At 41.4% G+C, this 21,298-nt stretch overlaps 1 protein-coding gene across 1 annotated transcript in view; it reads right to left on the bottom strand.

The window, feature by feature from the left end:
- cnnm2b (cyclin and CBS domain divalent metal cation transport mediator 2b) overlaps positions 1-20,747 on the bottom strand; it is a 50,848-nt gene extending 30,101 nt beyond the window's left edge. Inside the window, exon 1 of the mRNA XM_022205833.2 lies at positions 18,720-20,747. Coding sequence (XP_022061525.2) covers positions 18,720-20,217 — 1,498 coding nt within the window. The 5' untranslated portion in view covers positions 20,218-20,747. The remainder of the gene's footprint in view (positions 1-18,719) is intronic.
- Positions 20,748-21,298: the final 551 nt, after the last annotated feature.

A 21,298-nucleotide genomic window follows, 5' to 3' on the forward strand; every position in this document is an offset into this window, starting at 1 on the left:
CAGTGCAGTTAGCATGACATATGCTAATCAGGTCAATACCGGGAAGTTAAGTCTGCTTCCAGCTCCTAACCGTCATTAAGGGGCCTTGAACACCAAGAACACTCTGCTGCTAGTAGCCGGTGGCGTTTGACGACACACACACACACACACACACACACACATACAGTACAGCACACACACACTGCTGGAATGACATTGTTGTTCATTCAGAGAAGCAGCTTGCTGTCGTAGCTGGCTGCGTTTGTTGTTGAAAGGTCCCCTGGGTGGAGATTCCTTTGGGCCTCAGTCATAAGGAGAGGCATCAATGGGAAACCAGTGGGGATAAATGAATGGGCCTGTGGTCAGGTGCTGCTCTGTTATGTGAGCGTGGTAACTGCTGAATGGTGAGCACATCACACAATAATGACAAGAATTGGAAGCGTTTAAAAAGAGTAAAAACAAGTAGAAGCAGGACTAGGTTTTCTCTGTTATTTTGTTGCACTTTAAGATTCCTGAGTGAAAAAATGTCTTCAAATAGAAACTCTTGGCACAGTTCACACCAAAGACCCGATCAATGGATTAAAGATTTAATTACTCAAATATTGGCAATACATGTGAATATTAGTTGTGTTATTTGTAGTCGCATATTGATTTGTGTATTTTTTCTTGAACTCTCTGAGCCCCAAAACACACAGAGAGAATAGTCAGATTTTTTACTTTCTGAGGGTCCATGAACTTCTAATCTGTGACATGCAGTTCAGTTGGAAGATGAAACCAAATCCGAGCTTTAATTCAGCTTTCCACATATCAATAAAGCTTTTAAAGTACTTCTGTGAAAAACAAAGAAATCTGTGCTTGTCAGCACAACCAGTAATTCATTAGTGACTCCGCTGTGGCCAGCAGTCATGCAACAAAAAAAAATCAGGGAGTTTCCACTCATACTGGGCTGAACTGCAGGCTGTGTTTACACAGAGCAGATAGGAGACACGTATGGAAACAAATTTAACACATAAATAGTAAAATATCTTTGACAACACATGTTATACAAGTTAATTCCAAGGTTTCTCAGTTTTTGTAAAGAAATCCAACTTATTTTAGATTTATGTCACTCTACTCTGCTGTACTGCACAAAAGACATTTTTTCTACTTCTAGTCATAGTTGTGCTGTTTCCATAGAGCAGTGGGACTATGCATTGCAGTGAAAAATGAGTCCACAAAGAGCAAAAATGTGACAGCAGAGGAGAAAACAGGAATCAGAAATTGCTAAGCATTCAGAAGGCTTATTGCTTCATCATTTTTTATATAAGTTATCATCAGATCACATCACGTCGTCTCGCTCTGCTTTTATAGAATATGTTAAACTATTTCTTAGGACTCATCCTAAACTTGGAGCCGTACACATAATTTATCTAATATGATATGAAATGAGCAACCAGCTAGGCTCACATACTATTGTAAAACCACATTTGACGCTTTGGTTGTGCGGTTACTGTGTGTTGAGTTTGACGGCCAGCTGCAGCGTTGCAACTTTGTACAGCTCCTTAGTGTGCTTTATTTGCTAAAACATGTCGGTTCTGACTATAAATGTTAAAGGATAAATGCTTAATTGCATCTGGTAGGTAGGTTTATATGTGACACATATTTAAAATTAAATATAACACAAGAATTAGCTCGTTTGGCACAATTCTTAGCAGCAGAAGGAATTTTTATTTGCAGTAAATGGCTCGACTGTTGCACTGCTCCTATCTGGTCAATCCAGACTGTTACGCATCAGTTCCAGATGATTCAGAAGTTTGCTCTTGGACCAGAAGCGAGAGAACACATCACATCAGTATGAAAGGTCTTAGGTTAGGTTGCATATTAATTTAAAAACGGTTTACTTAAAAGAACTCTGTGGTCTGGCCCCACATTTCCACAGCACTGTGTCAGTGCAGGAGAATGGTCTGGCTATATGCCTCACTATAGGAAGGGGAAAATCACTCTTATTTGTTTTTCTTAAAACAAATCACAGTTGTCTTGGGCAGCACTAAGCCCAGGATGCAGTGATGGTGGCCCTGCAAAATAGTGTTGATGGTGAATTTTTTTTGTAGCTCATGAGCATGTGGGGGAGCCAGCTCTGTCATTAAACTGACAAAGAAAAAGGACAAAAACTATTTAAAAGACATGATGACTATGATATAACCTTTGCTTATAAAAAAGACAGACATAATGTGACAATCAATCGCCTAAAAATGAAACCCGCTAGACTCAACAGACAAGGGAACAGATCAGTATTCTGGTAAAGTCAGTGTCATTGGCGTACGATGCTGAAAACAGATGTGGCAAATCAACTCGCACTGATGACGGCCACGCAAAACTTTTCTGAGCTGTGTTCAAAAGTTGCTTTGTTCCTCGACGATAAATGAAAGAAACATGTTTTTTTTTTTTTTTTTTTGCCATTTGTGCTTGGAGGGTGGAGTTGTTGTTTTTCATAGCAAAAGGAGATTTTAAAAACTATTACACTCAGCTAATGGAGGCGGAGGAGAACGCTGCATGACATACGTAGCGGAAATGGCAGACTTGTTACACACAGTCTGCACCCGGTGAGTCAGACTGTGCACTTGTTGAACTGGTTTCATTTTGGCGATGCAGCCTTTAGTTTTGAAGCTCTCTGGCTGAGGATCTGCAAACAGCTGAAAGTTGTGATATTTCAATTCAATTTTCAATTCAATTTTATTTATATAAACACGTGGACAAAATTGTTGGTACCCCTCAGTTAAAGAAGGAAAAACCCACAATTCTCACTGAAATCACTTGAAACTCACAAAAGTAACAATAAATAAAAATTTATTGAAAATTAAATAATCAAAATCAGCCATCACTTTTGAATTATTGATTAACATAATTATTTAAAAAAACAAACTAATGAAATAGGGCTGGACAAAAATGATGGTACCCATAACTTAATATTTTGTTGCACAACCTTTTGAGGCAATCACTGCAATTAAACGATTTCTGTATTTGTCAATGAGCGTTCTGCAGCTGTCAACAGGTATTTTGGCCCACTCCTCATGAGCAAACAGCTCCAGTTGTCTCAGGTTTGATGGGTGTCTTCTCCAAATGGCATGTTTCAGCTCCTTCCACATATGTTCAATGGGATTCAGATCTGGGCTCATAGAAGGCCACTTTAGAATAGTCCAACGCTTTTCTCTCAGCCATTCTTGGGTGTTTTTGGCTGTGTGTTTTGGATCGTTGTCCTGTTGGAAGACCCATGACCTGCGACTGAGACCAAGCTTTCTGACACTAGACAGCACATTTCTCTCCAGAATGCCTTGATAGTCTTCAGATTTCATCGTACCTTGCACACTTTCAAGACACCCTGTGCCAGATGCAGCAAAGCAGCCCCAAAATATTACTGAGCCTCCTCCATGTTTCACCGTAGGGACAGTGTTCTTTTCTTCGTATGCTTGGTTTTTGAGTCTATGAACATAGAGTTGATGTGCCTTACCAAAAAGCTCCAGTTTGGTCTCATCTGTCCAAAGGACATTCTCCCAGAAGCTTTGTGGCTTGTCAACATGCATTTTTGCAAATTCCAGTCTGGCTTTTTTATGAGTTTTTTTCAGCAGTGGTGTCCTCCTTGGTCGTCTCCCATGAAGTCCACTTTGGCTCAAACAACGACGAATGGTGCGATCTGACACTGATGTACCTTGGCCTTGGAGTTCACCTTTAATTTCTTTGGAGGTTGCTCTGGGCTCTTTGGATACAATTCCAACGATCCGTCTCTTCAATTTGTCATCAATTTTCCTCTTGCGGCCACGTCCAGGGAGGTTGGCTACTGTCCCGTGGGTCTTGAACTTCTGAATAATATGAGCCACTGTTGTCACAGGAACTTCAAGCGGTTTAGAGATGGTCTTATAGCCTTTACCTTTAAGATGTTTGTCTATCATTTTTTTTCGGATGTCCTGGGACAATTCTCTCCTTCGCTTTCTGTTGTCCATGTTCAGTGTGGTACACACCTTTTCACCAAACAGCAGGGTGACTACTTGTCTCCCTTTAAATAGGCAGACTGACTGATTATGAGTTTGGAAACACCTGTGATGTCAATTAAATGACACACCTGAGTTAATCATGTCACTCTGGTCAAATAGTTTTCAATCTTTTATAGAGGTACCATCATTTTTGTCCAGGCCTGTTTCATTAGTTTGTTTTTTTAAATAATTATGTTAATCAACAATTCAAAAGTAATGGCTGTTTTTGATTATTTAATTTTCAATAAATTTTTATTTATTGTTACTTTTGTGAGTTTCAAGTGATTTCAGTGAGAATTGTGGGTTTTTCCTTCTTTAACTGAGGGGTACCAACAATTTTGTCCACGTGTGTAGCGCCAATTACAGGTCAAATTGTCTCAAGACGCTTTCCAGAACCATCCAGATCAGCCTGGCGTTTAACTAGAAAGTATTTAGAACATTTTTTTTAAATTAATTGTGTACTTTACTGAATTCATCTTTATATCACTCTGTTAATCATTTTTATTGATTTTATTTCTGTACACAATCACTGTGCAGATGGTTTTAGGTCAAATAAAGTGTGATTGATCGATGGATTATTTGAAAAATAGCTGCTTATATTCAATTCATATTGTGCTGAATCATGTACAAACCAAACGGTGTGACACGTTAATGTAATGATCACCTGGCATTTTAAATACGGCTTCATCCGCTGAGCGAGTCTTTTAAATAGCTGATCAATTACCTAAACTTTGATAGTGAATGTCAACATGATCACCAGCATTAACACGTCACATATCGCCGTCACCAACTGTGACTGAACCATTTGACGCACTCTTCACTTGTGACCCAGAAAGAGCAATTAAACACCTGAAAACACTCATTTTTGGCACCGAGTACAGCAGCTTTAAAACACATAATTAATACCTCGATATCGACAATTAGCCGGGGCGAAATCCTTAAAGCTAGAGTGAGCTAAGTACTCGATAAAAAAAGCTTCTGTGCTTTGTGCAATAAGCTTTGAGAATGTGGAGGAAAACACGGAACCTGCACGAACGTCCTGTATACCTTTTGTTTTTATTACATTTCTCACCTACAGATTCAAAATGGCCACATAAATCCCCTTATTACAAATATTAAAATGGTTTTCCCAAATGTCAATATGCACTTTCATCAGGATTTTAACACTTGGTGAAATCATAAATAAAGAATCTTAGTTCAGTCTTGTGCATTTCCAGTTTAAATTGTGACTGCAGGACACTATCATTCCGCTACACATGGCTTGTTTGTGTTTCTTTAAACCAATCACAAATGTTTTGGGGGGGCTATCATGCAAAGGATGCTGCTTTGGTGTGTGCGTGTCATAGTGACAGGTGGATGTTGGGGGGAAACATCGGTAATGGGAATTGTTTTGATGAAACATTTTCATGCAGAGAAATGAACTCTGTTCTTACAATGAATAATAATTTGAAAAAATTAGCAGGTCTGTCTTACTGCATGACCCAAATCCTCTGCAAAATTTAGAATTTTCAGTGCGGTAAGTTGCCCCCCAGAGGTTATTGCTGCTGTTTCCTGTAGTGAAGTGGATTTTAAAAATGGTCACACATAGACAGCAATAGCAGAAAAAAGAGAATCAATCTGACTAAAATAAGAAGCTAATGGCAGGTTTATACCCACAGCCTACATCCAGTGAGTCACACTATTTCATACCCAGGTCCAGACTTTTCAGTTTGGTCTGAACCTGCACCCTGATGTGGACCAAACGGTCAAATCTTGGTCAAACAAAAAGAAGTGACTCAGTTCCAAGTCAAATGAAACTATGGTGCCAGTCCTTTTTCTTGTGAAAACATTTTGGGATAGCTCAGACTTTTGAAGCAATTACAGGAAGTTACGGTAAAACCATAAAAAGGCAAGATTAGTCACAGCAGCACAATTTTTAATATATTCATCTTCCAGCTAAATTATAAATAGCAAACTTGAATTAAAAAAAATCACAAAACGGTGCTTTTTAAGAGGATGGAAGGATATAAGAATATGGGAGAGACATGCCACCTGAAGATACAGAAACTAAAGCATCAGTGTACAAATACGACATGAGAAAAAGCCAAATAACGCCAAACACAGGCAGACACGGCCCTTGTAAGTCATGACAACAGGTATGTGAAGCTTTTTAGTGCCCTTGCGCAATTGTGATGAGAAACCAAAACTAACAGGATCAAATGTATAAAAAAAACATGAACCTTGGATCTAAATTTCAGGTTTTCAGATAATTCCATAATGTATAGCTGGAGCTGACACCTTTATTAGCTGTAACTTAATGGCATGTTAGTAATAAATGTACATTTGAACTTTTTATCAGTCAGTCAGTCAATAGGTGATAATTGATGTCTGTCCATTTGTCTCTCATTTTTCCAGCCATAATTGTGCGTTAGTCAGAGATTCTACAAAGCCTTCAACAAAGATTGTTCATTAAGACCATGCGGAAATCATCTAAAATTATTCTTCTCAAACAATTAGGGTCTTGACTCTGTAGAGCTCTAATGGCCATAAAACCTCCTTCCTCGTTAATAATTAACTATTCCTCATAAAAATCACAATTCCCTTTAAAGTGGCTACGGTTTTTACCCCTTCAGGATAGATCCAAATAAATGACACTAGTATTCCAATGAGTTTGAACATTCAAGTCTCCTAAAGCAAGAAATTAGGATGAGAAGACGTATTCACTACACCAGTACAGCAAACAGCCGTCTGCGATGCAAGCAAACTGGACAGGAATAGTAATTCAAGCTGGAGGGTGAGCTGTGGATGGGGTTAAAGCTTAGAGACTGAATCTGGGTCTGGAGGGTCAGCTGGAGCAGTGGCTGGGGCCTGCAACCCATAGTGGGGCTCTACTAGCAGTTCCCTCCCTTGCTGTTAGCTGGGAGACTCCAGAGAGGGAAAAGTTCCACTGCAGGCATACCAAGAGAACTGAATGACCTAAAAATGCATCTGCGTCTGTACAACAAAGACACATGGGCAGATATCTGGTTTCTGTCCCCCTTGTTTCTTCATCTGGATGTGGCGCGAAAAAGACAAAAGAAAAAGCTCCGAAAACACTGTATTCCAACTGCTTTCCCCCCCCCCCTGTTTACACTTACATAATACATCTGTGCCACGTGCGAGGGAGAGTTTTTCCAGGTGGTATAAAGGAAGACAGCGGGGTTGATTTCATTTAAACGCCCTGAGTCAGAGTTTTTACAGGAGCTGTTACATCCAAATGTGAAAATAGAATAGGGATGACCCCCCTCGGATGAAGATGTGTGTTTCAAAAAGGTATCAAGTGGCTAAAATGTCTGCGATGTGGAGAAAGTGATATTTAAATGTGAAAACTGAAAGCAGAAACCAAACCTACCGTAATGTTTGCAGTATCAGCAGGAAGAGCTGCACTCAATTCAACTAATATGAGGTGCTACTTTTAAGCGGAACAACTTTGTGATTAGAATTTGCTCCCTTTGGCAGCGTGAGGGCATGAAATGGCATTAAAATGCTCACATGCACTTTTGAGAATGACACTTCATGGCCCATTGGCTGTTGCTAATAAATGCGAACGGCTGGCTGGTGCGAATTTCTCAGAAACTGAAACAGCAGTGTGAGAATTTTCCAAATGCCCCCCCCCCCCCCCCTCCCCAAAACGGCTTTGAATGCTTTCCCACAGACTTCTAAAATCCATAAAGTCTCATTAATAATTAAATAATAAGGTGTCCTGCAAGAGCGAACGTCTTGATGCCATTTTTGTTGTTTTTATTCATTATTGATGCGTTTCACACGGGCAGCTGAAATGAAACGTTGCCACCGCTGAAGTCTCTTCTGCAAACTAGGCTCCATCAGCTGATTGTAAAAAAGCGCTGGTGTCTTTCGGGCCTGTGAAGGGCCCGTCTTGGGCTTTTCCTCCTGCCAGTAAATGGAGAGACGGACAGTGTGCCCGGTGTTATCAATGAAGCCAGCCTCTTGGCTCTCCAAAAAGTGCAGCTTGGAAGGCGTCCATAGCAGGGCATTAGGCCTGGAGGTTTGTGTCGTTTGTAATTTATAACACTGAGGGAAATGGGCAAGAGGACAATATGGAGAGAAGAGGGAGAGAGGGAATGTGGGAGGAGGGGGATGGGACTTGCTGCACAAGCAAGTGGCTCTGCTTCCCTGAGTGTGCTGCACAGAGCTGGTTACCAGGCTGACCGAGCCACACAGCTTTCTGTCCCTCTGAGAAACAGCCTGAATGGGCCTTATTTTTCTTTTAGCTGCAGTCAAAGCAAGACACAAACTAGATAAAGATATAGTCGCATATAAGCAGCGTTGGAATAAAGCAAAGTCCATTTGCTCAAGCACTGTACTTAATACAGTTTTGAGGTACTTTACTGAACAACTTTGCTTTCTTTCTCATACTTCTACTGCACTGCACTTATCTGAGGTTTTTTGCATCCAAAACAGGGAAGAGTCAATAAAGTATATTATGATTAACTAAATGACTAAACAGGAAATACAAAAAGAGCTGAAATGATAAGTTGATTGACAAAAATATTTGTGACGATCACCATTTCTCAAGCAAATGGCCCAGGAACTATCAGTTTGAAAAAGAAGTATTTGATAACCATCATAACCACGATGAGAATGATAATTGCAGTTCTACACAAAGTAGTCAAAACTACACCCAGATCAGCCAACTATAACATCAAAAGCATGCTTGTATTTGAACACATCAGGATCAGCAACCTAATAATAAATAATAACAGAGTTTTTACAGCGTGGTATCAGTACTTTAGTACTTCATTAAAGAGTATTTTCTCCACCACTGCACTGAAATGAGGAGGAGAGTAACTGTGGGGAGGAGAGTGGTACTCGACGTAAAATATAAAAATGAAACTGTAACAGCACCGTATTGCACAAGATTCAGTCTTTGATAGTCGCTAGTCCAGTCCTTACTGCACATCAGAGACTCAACAGATGCCAAAGAGATGCCAGTTTCACCTGCAGCAGGCAGAAATCTGGAAATACAGCGTCTCTCAAAAGCTCTTCCCGTTGCAACCACAACAGCAAAGGCACACAAGGCGCATTCATGCAAATGTAACGTGTGTGAGCAGCAACTGTCACAAGTCAGGAGACAGCGTGATAGTGTGTAATCAGCAGCAGGACCTGTGCATCACACGTTCTTAATGACTACTGGCTGGGGCACATCTGTTAATTGTGAATGTATCGTGTGTCAGTCAGCAGCCGTGAGCGATCGAATCTTCTCATCTGCAGATTCGACACTCACACAAGATGCACACCAGGAGCATGCTGAGTATTTCTTGAACATTTACATGGTTGTGCACCAGATATCAGTCCTGCAGGTGAGTTTTACTGCAACATCCTGAGCTTTAATTCAGCAAAACTGACCTGAACTGTGACGCGATGGCATATCTGGATGCCCCAACACTAGATTTGGCTCCCTACCACTTCTTCCTCTTCCCCCTATATAAAATTCAAGTCAAAGGGTCACTGTCTGCTCATTGCAGACAGTGCTTGACGTGTTTACATAACGGGACTTTCAGGAAGTGGTACAAGCACTGCAGAAGTGCTAGAAGCATCGTATCGCTGCACAAGGAGACTACTTTAATGAGGATGTTGGCCAACTTTAAGCCAAGCATGGTTGATGTCATCAAAAATTTTTCAGGGCATATTCACACTTTGAACATGCAAAACTAGTAAAGATGGATGTCAGCGTTCTTTTTTAGCTTCTAACACAGCTTAAACGCCAAGCTCCTGCGTGAAAGTCCTCTGTTTAACCCACACAGCCAAAGTCTTTTATTACGGGATATGTTTTCTAAATGACAGCCAGACGGAGTTGCAATATACAGATATGTCATTAATGGGATTTTTTAAGTGGTGCCCAGAAAATAATACCTATCCCAGCATTAATCACTGTTAATGGCTTTTAAAGAGTAAATAATCACTGGCCCCTGAGTTGAACAAAAGAAACCAGTAGGATTGACAGCTACGGGAAAAAAATAGCCTGACTCTCACAGCAAACCGGATATTTAGAAGGAAATGCACAAATTTGCACATACAGTATCAATCAGCGTCTTGCTAATAAGATTCCTAATTAGCATACAGCGACACTAATAGCAGCAATTTCCCTTCATTTCATAAGAATGACATAATGCACACCACCCAAATTACCCTGATAATATCTTAAGGGCATAACTACAGTCAAAACAAACATTTCCTTTCTCCACAGACAAAATGAGTGACTTTTTACAGACGAGTACATTCAGGAACTTTTTCAAATCTGAAATACATTTTTGCTTTTGAGAGATGAGCCCTGTCATTAAACGCAAATAGAGCATTTTTTAAATGATCTTCATGACATTACAGTTTAACACAGATTAAGCTTTCGTGGTTTTCCAGCTTTGGAAGGGAATTTCTGATCGCAATCTTTGACTGAATGGTCTTAACGTCTATTCATTCTTTTAATGTGAGAACCGCCATTAAACTCCCGATTGCACTGAATCATTCAAGCTTCTCACATTGTAATGTGATCACTATCACACAGAGATGGATGGTCATTTGGCCTTTAATTAAACAAAATATGAGCTATATAAATGATTTAAACAGAAAATATGTGTGAATGCAGACATTTCCCTCCCACTCAGGTAACTTGGAATTCAATTCAAACCAACAATTAGTATCAACAAATGAACTTCCACTACAATCACACGTGTCTCAGTCTGCCGTTATAGTAATAGCGCTCCAATCAGGTCAGGTATAAAGTCTAAATAATCTGTCAGGGAAGGAAAAAACACACACACACACACAGGTCCAGTGTGATCTCCGTTTTGGGAAATGGCTTATTAAAAGCAACGTGGGGGTGGCTGCATTCTAGATTGCATAATAACAAATTTTCCTCAGCGGTGCATGGATACAGATCCTAGGCAACATGTGCTGGAAGCAGACTCAGCTCCTTAACTACATACACAACAGAACATTACCGAGGCCATTCTTCAGGAGCAGTCATCATCGGAGACTATCAGAAGTTGTACGAGTCACTAATGAGTCTGGGCTCAAACTATTAGCAAGAAAAGATGTGAACTGACACGCAGCGATGAGAGGAGAAAGCTGTAGGCTTTGAAATCTGTGCAATTTAGAGATTTTCTGACCAAAGAGACCTCAGTAAAACAGCAATATCATTATACTTTCTACAACAAGTGCCTCAGGTTCAGTCTACTCACCTCACTGGTACAATATACGACTTATTTTTAACGGACTCCAGTGATAAAAGCACATCATGATGTCCATAAAAGCCCACTGTCTGCGAACTATGAGCAGCCCATTGATTCATCAGGATTACGTACAAATAAATCCGCTGTACAGAGGCGAGGAGGTCAGATGGCAGAGGTTTAGATCAAAAGCCCCCCATAAAAGAAATCCACACAATTTGCTCTTCAAAGTGGCGCTTCATAAGAAGTCATCTTCATGCAACAGGGACCTTGTTGTGCTTGTGATTTCTTTTCGATTTTCTATTGTACCTTTTGTTGGTTGCACTCAAGGTTTGCCAAGTGGGGCGAATTTGGAGGCTAAAGTATTTTCCAGCTTTTGCCAAATATAGCAGGCTGACACTGACACAGTTGTTTGTTTGGTGAACAACAAAAGCAGGAGTTGTAGGGCAGTAAGAACTGAGCGGCCTGCACACATAACCTTATTTTTTTGATATACATTACACTCAGAGGCAAATAAGGATCACTGTGGACAGATTGCACGGAGTGTTTGGTGGTAAATACACAGTATGGGGTTTCAGGGAGAAAATAAATGTAAAGAAAAAGTCATAATGCCAGATCAGACAGGCTTTGGGGAATGCACTGCGTCGTGATTCACACTCCTCAAGTGTTGTACTAATCGGGTCTTAAAAGCCTTACATGTTGTACCAGAATCTGAAGAATGTAGGCCAATTCAAAAGCCAGTATTTTAACACAACAATATCAAGAGTTCAACCCAGTCAATATCTAAAACACCAAAAGTCAACTCTCTATTCCTTCATTTATATTTTACCCTGCAGTTAAGAACTCTTCTGAATGAACACGGTTAACTCCACATTACATCACATGCAGTTTCAGTTACTGCAATGTCACTATATCCAACACTGGCAACGTGTGTTCAGAATCAAAAGAAAACCTTATACACTGATGGATTTTGGTGCAAATAGCATGAACTTTACATATTGCTTAGGATTTGGAATGATTTTACTACCCCTGGTTTTCCTCATTTTATTGGGAAAATATAATTCCTAAAACTGTAAATATGCAGTGAAAAACCAAACACTTTAATTCCAAAACTATGTTACTGTAATGCTGAAACAATGAAAAAAACGAGCCCAGAAGCCAGACAATGAGCAAGCACAAGAACAGTGAATGGTAATAATGTCAGCTTGTTTGGGTAAGTGAGGCTGAAATTGAGGAAAAGCATCCTTGAAGCTGCACAATACAAAACTACTGTTTAAGTTGCTCATAGTGGGGGAAAAAAATGCAGAGAATTATCTCCATACAGTGCAGCTCTACAGAGCATTTTAGCATCTTTGAGCTCTTTGTTTTGGTTTTCCTGCAGAAAGTCAGCAATCGGCCGATTACTACCTGCTCAGCACAAAACTACGCACAGACAAGAACCACTGTTAGACTGAAAACCAACTTCACGTGTATTCAGTCTGCAAAATTGAAGGCTTAGTTTAACCTTTGCTTTTGTGTAGGTATGGGCCCTTTCTTTTGATCTCTCATATCAAAACTGGATGTCCACAATTAGTTGACTAAGCTGAAAAATGTTGCTCCTGACATCTCATAGAACCAGGGCAGTATTTTGATTTAGAATCTAGAAATAGAGTTGTATGTAGCCCGCATCAGAAGGAATGCCATCTAACCACACGTCACAAGGAATGCGCAAGCCACATTTAGCATGCAACCTGCAGGGAAAGAATGTTGCTGGGGTTAGCAACGTTAACGTTAGCCATCCTTCGTAAACCAGTATGACATTGTTAACTTGAATGTCCTGTGATCCTGCTTGGCTTCAAAAGATAACACAGCAAAAATGACAGGAAAAAATAATGCTTCAACTCAAGGCAAAGGCTTCCAAATACGCAATGCCAGGGCACAAACCGATCACATCTATAACAGCCAAAAGCCAAAAGCCAGGGACTGGAAAATTAGTTTGTAGGAACATCTCAATATAGATTCTTTCTATTTCTGTCTCTTTCTCTGTTCAGTCACTTTTTCAACCAGTTGGTTATACAACATTTTCAGAATCAGTCTATTTATTTCCATCCTTGACAGCAACATGTGGTATTCAAAGCCAAGACGTGTCCAACCCAGATCTACAGTAGAGCTGTATCTTCGTTGGCTTACATTAGTTCACTGCGTCAATCTGAATGAAGTAAAAACTAGCAACTAGCCGGCGAACACAGCGGAACATTTACCAGCTAAATAGACGGACATACATACAAAAATTTGTTTTCAGGTGTTTCAGTTGTTACCAAGTGACAAAGAAATAAATTAGTGCAGCTTTAAACTCACTAACAAAGCATTAAAACCATTCCTGCTGGCAAACATAAACCAACTGTGACACAAAGGCAAAGAAATTTTCACTATGATGGATCACCAACAGTACCGTCCAAAAAGTTTCTACAAAACTATGCCATGTTTTGGAAAAACTGATGGCAGTGATTTATTGATGACATTTAGTAAATGGACTAAAACATGCACAACAGCTTATGTGGGCCAAGTAATGAAAACAACAGTTACTAAACAACAGGTTGCTACAACAGCAAGTTTTTAGCTTTTTTTGTGCTGCCAAAATGCATTTAGCTGACATGAAACCTCAAATATTTGCTTAAAAATATATACAGGAAGTAATAATAGAAATAAAAGAAAAGTGTAAATAGATAATATTAGTTTTCAAAAACAATGTAGTCCCAAAAGACAGCATATAAGGGTGAACGAATGAGCGAGAAATGAACATCATGTGTCAGTCAGTTAACATGGAAACGTGTATTATATTCTTGCTACATGGACGCGTTTTTTTTTTTTACATGCAATTAAATTCCATGCAATAGAAAAATCTACTACTAACGCCGTCTCCTGTAACACCACGTATAATGAAATGATTCAAGGTAATTAGTTCTGATAAAGTGAGCGGCTGGCAGAAGGAGTCCTGCTGAGTTCAAAGGGGTGTCCCTCATCAGGAAACATTAAGTGTTCTTACCAACGTGATGCCATTTAATCCCAACACTTGTTGCAGCGTTAGCACCAAGGGTTACCGGGCAAACACTCCAACACGCTCGCTAGATATTTGCTATGATACGCTCCACACAAACACCCCAGAAAAGAGCAAAAACCATTTAAAGAAAAAACACAAAAGTGCTGTCAGGATTTCAAATGAGGACGAAAGAGGGAAAAAATGAGTTTCACTTTAAGACAAAGTACTGAGCAAAGAGACCGTGAAGGCTGCTGAATCTGAATTAAGCATAGATTGGCCTATATTGCAGCAATCGGGGAACTAGTTCAAGACGTGCCAGGCCTCATGTAGGCTCTTTTTACACTGGGGACCTTCTTCTCAAGCGGTGAGGAATCTATACCCTAGGCGATGGAATAGTGGTTGAATGAAAGACAGAAAGGCAGTGGATTGAAATTCTGCTCATTTAGCACGAAACTAATCAACAGGTCTTCAGATGAGAGGGGAATCACGTAAGAAAGTGGAGAACTGTGCATAAAGGCTCATAGATATACGTATTAAACACTATATTTCTCACTGGCACACAATTTTAAAGACAGAGACAAGACAAACTGCCGTGTCTGATGTCAACCAAGCGTCCTGCCCTCCCCAGGGGCAGAAAGCAGAACCTGGTGCATAACCTGATTTGAGCTCTCATGCCTACAGTAGATCCCTTCCTCCTCTCGCAGGGCTGGTAACACTGCATGTGAGTGAGTGAACAGCTTCAGGAATATCACACATAACTCGAAGTCAGAAGGGCAGCTACATTCTTGTTTTTGACTCAGCCACTTGGTTTGGTCCCAAATGGCACATGCTGACCCACTCATTAACCGGTAAACCTGCAGCTTGACAAGCTACCCCTGGATGACGGTAATTGTTGCAGTGGCAGACAGAAAGCAATTAATGACGGGGTCAGAAGTTTCCAGAAGGGTGTCTGCCTGCATTAAAAAAGCTCCTGCATGGATAGAACTGTAACCCCTGACCTAGGGCCTGTATTTGAGCCAGGTACGCCTTAAAGATGGGTGCACGACACTGATCAAAACTCAACTGGTTTCTTGTGTATTTTAAAGCATTTTCAAGCAAAAGTTTAGTTTGTAAGCCCTAATAAACCCTCCTGTTGTCCTCATTTATGGGCACCAAAAATATTGTTTCCTTGTCTGAAAAAAATCCAAAACATTCAGCAAAAAAAAAAAAAAAAAATCCCAAATTTTCTGAAAATTTGCAAAATCCTTCAGGAAGAAAATTCCAATAATTCCTTAAAAGTTTCCCTTCGAAGTTTTATTTTTTTTAAAAATCCCCCAAATTTGGCAAGAAAAGTCTTGTAAATATTTTCAAAAAATGAGTAAAAATCTTCCAATAAATCCTAAAAATATCTAAAGTGATTACATATATATCAGTAAAACTTCTAATATTTTCTTTAAGAACATTCAGAAAAAAAAATCAACCAAAATCCAGCAGAATTCAGTGGATTTTTGTTTATTTTTATGTGAATGTTCCTCTGAAACAGTTTTTAACATTTCTTTTTTTTCCCCACCAAAAAATGTTCAAAGATTTCCCAAAAATGTTGAAAATGTGGACATCAGAAGTTTCACTGTGAAAATAATGTTGTTTCCCCACATTTTCAAACTTTAAAACGGGTCAGTTTTGACCTGCAGGACCAGACGAGGGTTAATTGTAAATTGAGCGTTACATAGAATTATGTAATGCTGCAAAGTTTTTTTAAAAAAAATCATCTCTTAGAAATCCAAAACCACAAAGAGAAACTACGTCTGCTCCAACACAGTCTCCAACATTAAGCGCTATGTTTTTTTGGGGGGGGTTTGTAACAGACTCCAGACAACTATGCAGCTCCGCGAGTGGCATCAAATTAATTAACAATGACTTACAATACAAAGCACTTTGAACTGAGCGTGCGCTGTGAACAGAGCCAGATTGACGGGAAACTTTGACCCCACCGCCCTCCCTACAACAGTCGCTTATGACTTCCATGAGGGGCTGAAGGCGAATTCTCTCTGGTGCCCAGCCAGCCGCAGAAACTCTGTCTATAGCTACCACACAGCAGAGCTGAGGCTGAGCGTGTTAGAAATGGGATTTTGAACAACATACCGCATGTGTGTTTGTCTTCAAGTGGGATGCTGCAAAGAGAATTCACATAACACACCAGGTTCAGCCCACATTAGATGCATATCTGAGGTGAACAGAGCTAAAGTTTAGGATCATTATAGAACAAGATAGTGTATCCGTTAACCTGCGCACTTTGATTGCATCGTGAGCACATTCCCACCCAAGTTCACAGCAGGTGAGCATTTCAAACAAAACGTGTGCCAAGGCTGCTGACGTTAACTCTAATGTGTCGCACTGATTAATGTCACTCTAAAGCCAAACCTCAGTAAATATCAGTTTTACATTTGTAGCTTACAACTGTTTGGACGTTAAGGAGACATGTGGCGAGGTTAGTAGGCGTTTTGATGTCGTTTAACTCCAACCAGATCAAGATCTTACACACAAATTGGGGGCTGGGCTCTCTAGAGAGAAAAAAAAAATGGTGCGTGGTAATAGTATGACGCTTAACTTTTCATGATTTTAATTCAAAAACAGCTCAAATGATTTGCCTGAATTAAAATAACTACACACATGAATGAGGGCTTGCCAGAGAGAAAAGTTTCTTGTGAAAGTGACCAAAAAGCTGAAACAGAGCAGTCGGTTAAAAATGTGTAAAAAAAAATAAACATTTTTGTTCACTTAAAACAAGAAAAATATCTTCTAGAATAAACAATTTAATTCCGATTTGTAATTGTGATTTTTGCTTTCAAAATGCTGCAAGATCCAATTACTGCTTTAATTGCAACTCGGAACAGTGTGTATTTAAGCTGCTCTTGTGCCAAAGAAATAAAAAATATAAGAAAATCAATTGTAGTTTTGCAAAGACAAGGCCCTCCTGAATCCTGAAATAGCAAATATTTCCATGCCGTAGTGAGGGTGGGCAAACCAAAATAAGGGAAAAGGCCATGACAGTGTACGAAGAAATCAAAGTTAAACTGGAATATCAATATAACTATTCCTGATTATATGTAGAACAGGTGTTTTCTTGTCACAACAAATTGTGCGGCACAGAACAGGTGCACAACAGCAGTGACAGTCCACTGAGCATTCATCAGCCTAGACATTTTTGGGCACAGAAGACACATTTACTTCAACAACAAAAACTCCTTATAAGTTTCTTGGTCAAGTATTTTCTTGTTTACTGATTATTCTCAACAGCTGCAGATTGATTTTCTGCCAGTATTGATGAAAAGATTGACAGTTGTTTCAGCTCATGGGTAGTCTGCTGACACCTACTTCAGCGAATATATACTCTAACAAATTAGACAGAACTTAAAAAGTTGCGTGAACACTATCACAACAGATATCAAAATAAAGGGAGAGAAGCTGCTGGGATCATATCTGGAAATATTCACATAATATAACATGACAGCACAATTGTGGTTCACTCACAAAATTGGTGCACGTCTGCAACCAGTCAGTTGTGACGAAAACAAACAAACACCCCCCAAATAGTATATTATGCAATGCTTGATTGGCAGCGAGCGCTACACCTAATTTCTGGTAATGGAGCTCAATGATTTGTTCTGTTTTGTTAATCCTCTTAAAGCCAAGTGAATATTCTAATGACCATGCAATGCATCAATCGTTTTTTTTAAAGGTTTGGTAAAAACCAGCTGCTGATAGGTGTGCATCCAAACCAAGTCTACAAAACACCTGCCAGGAGTAACTTAGAGGACGACAGCAGAGCGAGATGGAGAGAGAGTGGAGGAATGGCTATGCAAAAAAACATCAGATAAAGCCATGGGTGAGGTAAACATCTTTCTCAAACGCCATGCGCATACAAACACACATACAACACATGGAGGCTGGAGGGTGTTAGAGGCTGTTATTCATTATCCACACGACTGCATTCCAGGGCCGGACAAAAGGAGTTATCGCCACCATCACCCAGAGGCAAGCACAAGAGAAGGCAGAGAGGGGATTTAAGCAGGTTCTCAAACGAGATGCCCCCACCTGATAACCTCAGCAGCGCCGTTGCACCATTCCCACATGTCCTAAATGCATTCACAAATCAGAGAGAGAGGGAGAGATGAAAGGGTGAACGAGGGAGGCGAGAGGAGGAAAGCAGGAGGGAGGGGGAGAAAGTGTGTGAACATTAACAGTGGATGGAAGTGATGGAGGAAAGATAAGGACCTTCTCCTCTTTTACATGAAGCTGCATCTCACACCTGATGCTGCTCCATCTCCCTTTTCCCTTCACTACAAAAGGGTAAAAAAGAATCCTCATTTTATTACTGAAAAATAGATGTTTTCAGACATTTTGGACTCACTCACACAACTTGACCCGAGGATGGAACACTCTCTCATCCCAAGGAGACAGGGAATAACAGGCATAATCCTGAAACTTTCAGGAAGTGGAAACACAAGATGCTGTGATTGGCTGCCTCACCTTTTTTAAACTCCTCCAGCATTGCATCCAGCTTGGTGTCATTGAACACAAAATGCAACGGGTGGCTGTAAAACTTTGTGATGGTTTTGAGCGGCGTGCAATCATCCGGGTCCACGAAGGCCAGGTCCTTGACGAAGAGCAGGTCCACGATGTTGGACCTCTCGCCCTCGAACACGGGGATGCGGGTGTAGCCGCTCTTCATGATCTCGGACATGGTGTTGAAGTCCAGGGTGGCGTCCCCTGGGATCATGAAGCAATCTCTGAGCGGAGTCATCACGTCCTCCACCGTCTTAGTCCGGAGCTCCAGCGCGCCCTGGATGATGTTCAGCTCCTCCTTCACCAGGTCGTTGTACGGATCCGTGACGCGCAGCATCTCCAGCAGCTTCTCCCGGTTGTACACGGTGCCGATCTCCTGTCCGAGCAGGTAGTCCAGCAGTTTGCTCACCGGGTAGGACGCCGGGAAGGTGAGCAGCATGAAGAACTTGGTGAGGAAGATGGTGTTGGCGCCCACAGCCAGGCCGTGTCTGGAGCAGATGGCCTGGGGCACGATCTCCCCGAAAATCACTATTCCGATGGTAGACATGACCACCGCGATCAAGCCCGAGCCGGCGATATCATCCAGCAGGATGGTCAGCGTGGTGTTCACCAGCACGTTCCCCAGAAGAAGCGAGCAAAGCAGGTAATTCCCTTGGCTCCGGACCGGCTCGATTTTTTTGGCGTAATTCTTCTCCCTCTCCGTGCCGCAGTTCTGGACGATCTGGAGCTCCATGGGGTCCAGAGCCATGAGCCCCAGGTTCAAGCCGCTGAACATGCCGGACAGACACAGCAACATGGAGATGAAGATGACCTGGAGCCAGAACGGCAGCAGAAACTTTTTCTCCTCCACCACTATCACTTTGGTGTCATCTCCATCGTGGTAGATCCAGGTGTTCTCCGTCCACGGGTCGTGCATCCCGGCCGCGGCGGGCGTCGAGGTGGCGATGCAAAGGTAATAGGCTTTACTCCTCTCCGTCTTCCGCAGCGGTTTGACCTCGATTTCAACTATTCCGGATGTCTTTCGGTTCAGGATGATGTTGGGCGATATAATTATATCCGAAGTCCTAATACCGCAGGGATGCGAGCCGGACGAGTCCTCCTGGCTCTGGTTATCCCCCGAGGAGCTGTCAGGGCTCCCCACCGCCCGGCTCCGCTCGTGTTCCGTGAAAGCAATCTTGGACCAGGTCTCGTTGTTGATGTTCTGCCCGTACACCCTCAGTTTGACCCGGGACCGCTCGCTCACCCGCAGGTAGCCCCGATCCATGAAGGAAATGTCGTCCGTGTCCTCCAGTCGGAGCCCGATGATGACGGTCTCCTCGGACCCTTCCTTGCCACTTGTCGGGGCGACACAACAGCCGGTGACAGTTAAGAAAATCATCGCCAGAGCTCGGACCCGGTTAAGTGACGCCATTTTTGCAGCGGTGGGTGTTCGGGATAACGGATCTGCCATATTGATAACCATCGGCAAGCAACCTCCTGAATGAAAAGGGCTTTTAAAAATCAGAGCCAGTCGGAGTCCGCCTTCATCTCCGCCCAGGGTTGCCGTGGCTTGTACATCGGGACCTGCTCGTTCCCACTACGTGTCCGACACTGATGACTCGGAGCGCAGGCTTACGGGCCAACTCGTGCCTCCCCTGATGTCCCCGAGACAGGCGACGCCGGGGACCAATCAGAGGGCGCTGTAGGCAGGGGGGCGGGGCGTCCGCAGCTTCCTCGGCAAATCAAATTCCAAAACAAGTGCACCTCATGTTAAGAGACGGACAGGACTCTACTCGTGACTTCTTGAAACATACATCCTACTATAGGAGATGGCCTGTACAGGATTTAAACGCATCTGTTAAGAACTGACACGCAATTTCTGCAATAAAACAGAACTAAAAGATGTCAAATAGATTAGAATTCCTTCGTTGTCATTGCACAACGAAATGAAGCAACAATCCTGTCAGTGCATTTACACAGACATTGAAATAAAGCACAGTGAGAAATATACAGATTTAAAAACGTAGCAAAATGGATTATGTGCAAGTGTAACCTATGAAAACAGTGGTATAGGTCATTGTTGTGAAGAACAGCTTATTTTGTGTATTAGTGAGCGTTACATTAGTGAGTGCACATTGCTGAACATTTATGAAAAAGTAATGTGGTGCAAGATGTGCTTAATTATTATAATAAGTTTTATCTCTATGGCACCTTTCAAACCTGGAGCTGCAAGATGCTTTACAAAACATTCAAATATACAAAATATTGGATAAAACATTAAAATAACATTAGATAAGACAGTGCACCCTTTAAAAGAGCAACCACAGAGCATCGGAAGGAACGAACACTTAAACAAACGCTAGTCTGTACAGGCAGGTAGGGGCAGCATATTCCACATTGTAGGGAATAAAACAATGAGGGGGTCCCACTTTGTTTTTAGCATGGATTGAGGAACTTTAGGAGTAGCTGGTTTTCATATTCCAGGGGCAAATCTGCAGAATGTTGTGTTAAAAGTTCAGAGATGTACATAGAAGATGCAGTTGTTTGGACATAGAGGCAAAAGG

Source organism: Acanthochromis polyacanthus, chromosome 3 (assembly GCF_021347895.1).
Source record: "Acanthochromis polyacanthus isolate Apoly-LR-REF ecotype Palm Island chromosome 3, KAUST_Apoly_ChrSc, whole genome shotgun sequence".
Taxonomy (NCBI): Eukaryota; Metazoa; Chordata; class Actinopteri; family Pomacentridae; genus Acanthochromis; species Acanthochromis polyacanthus.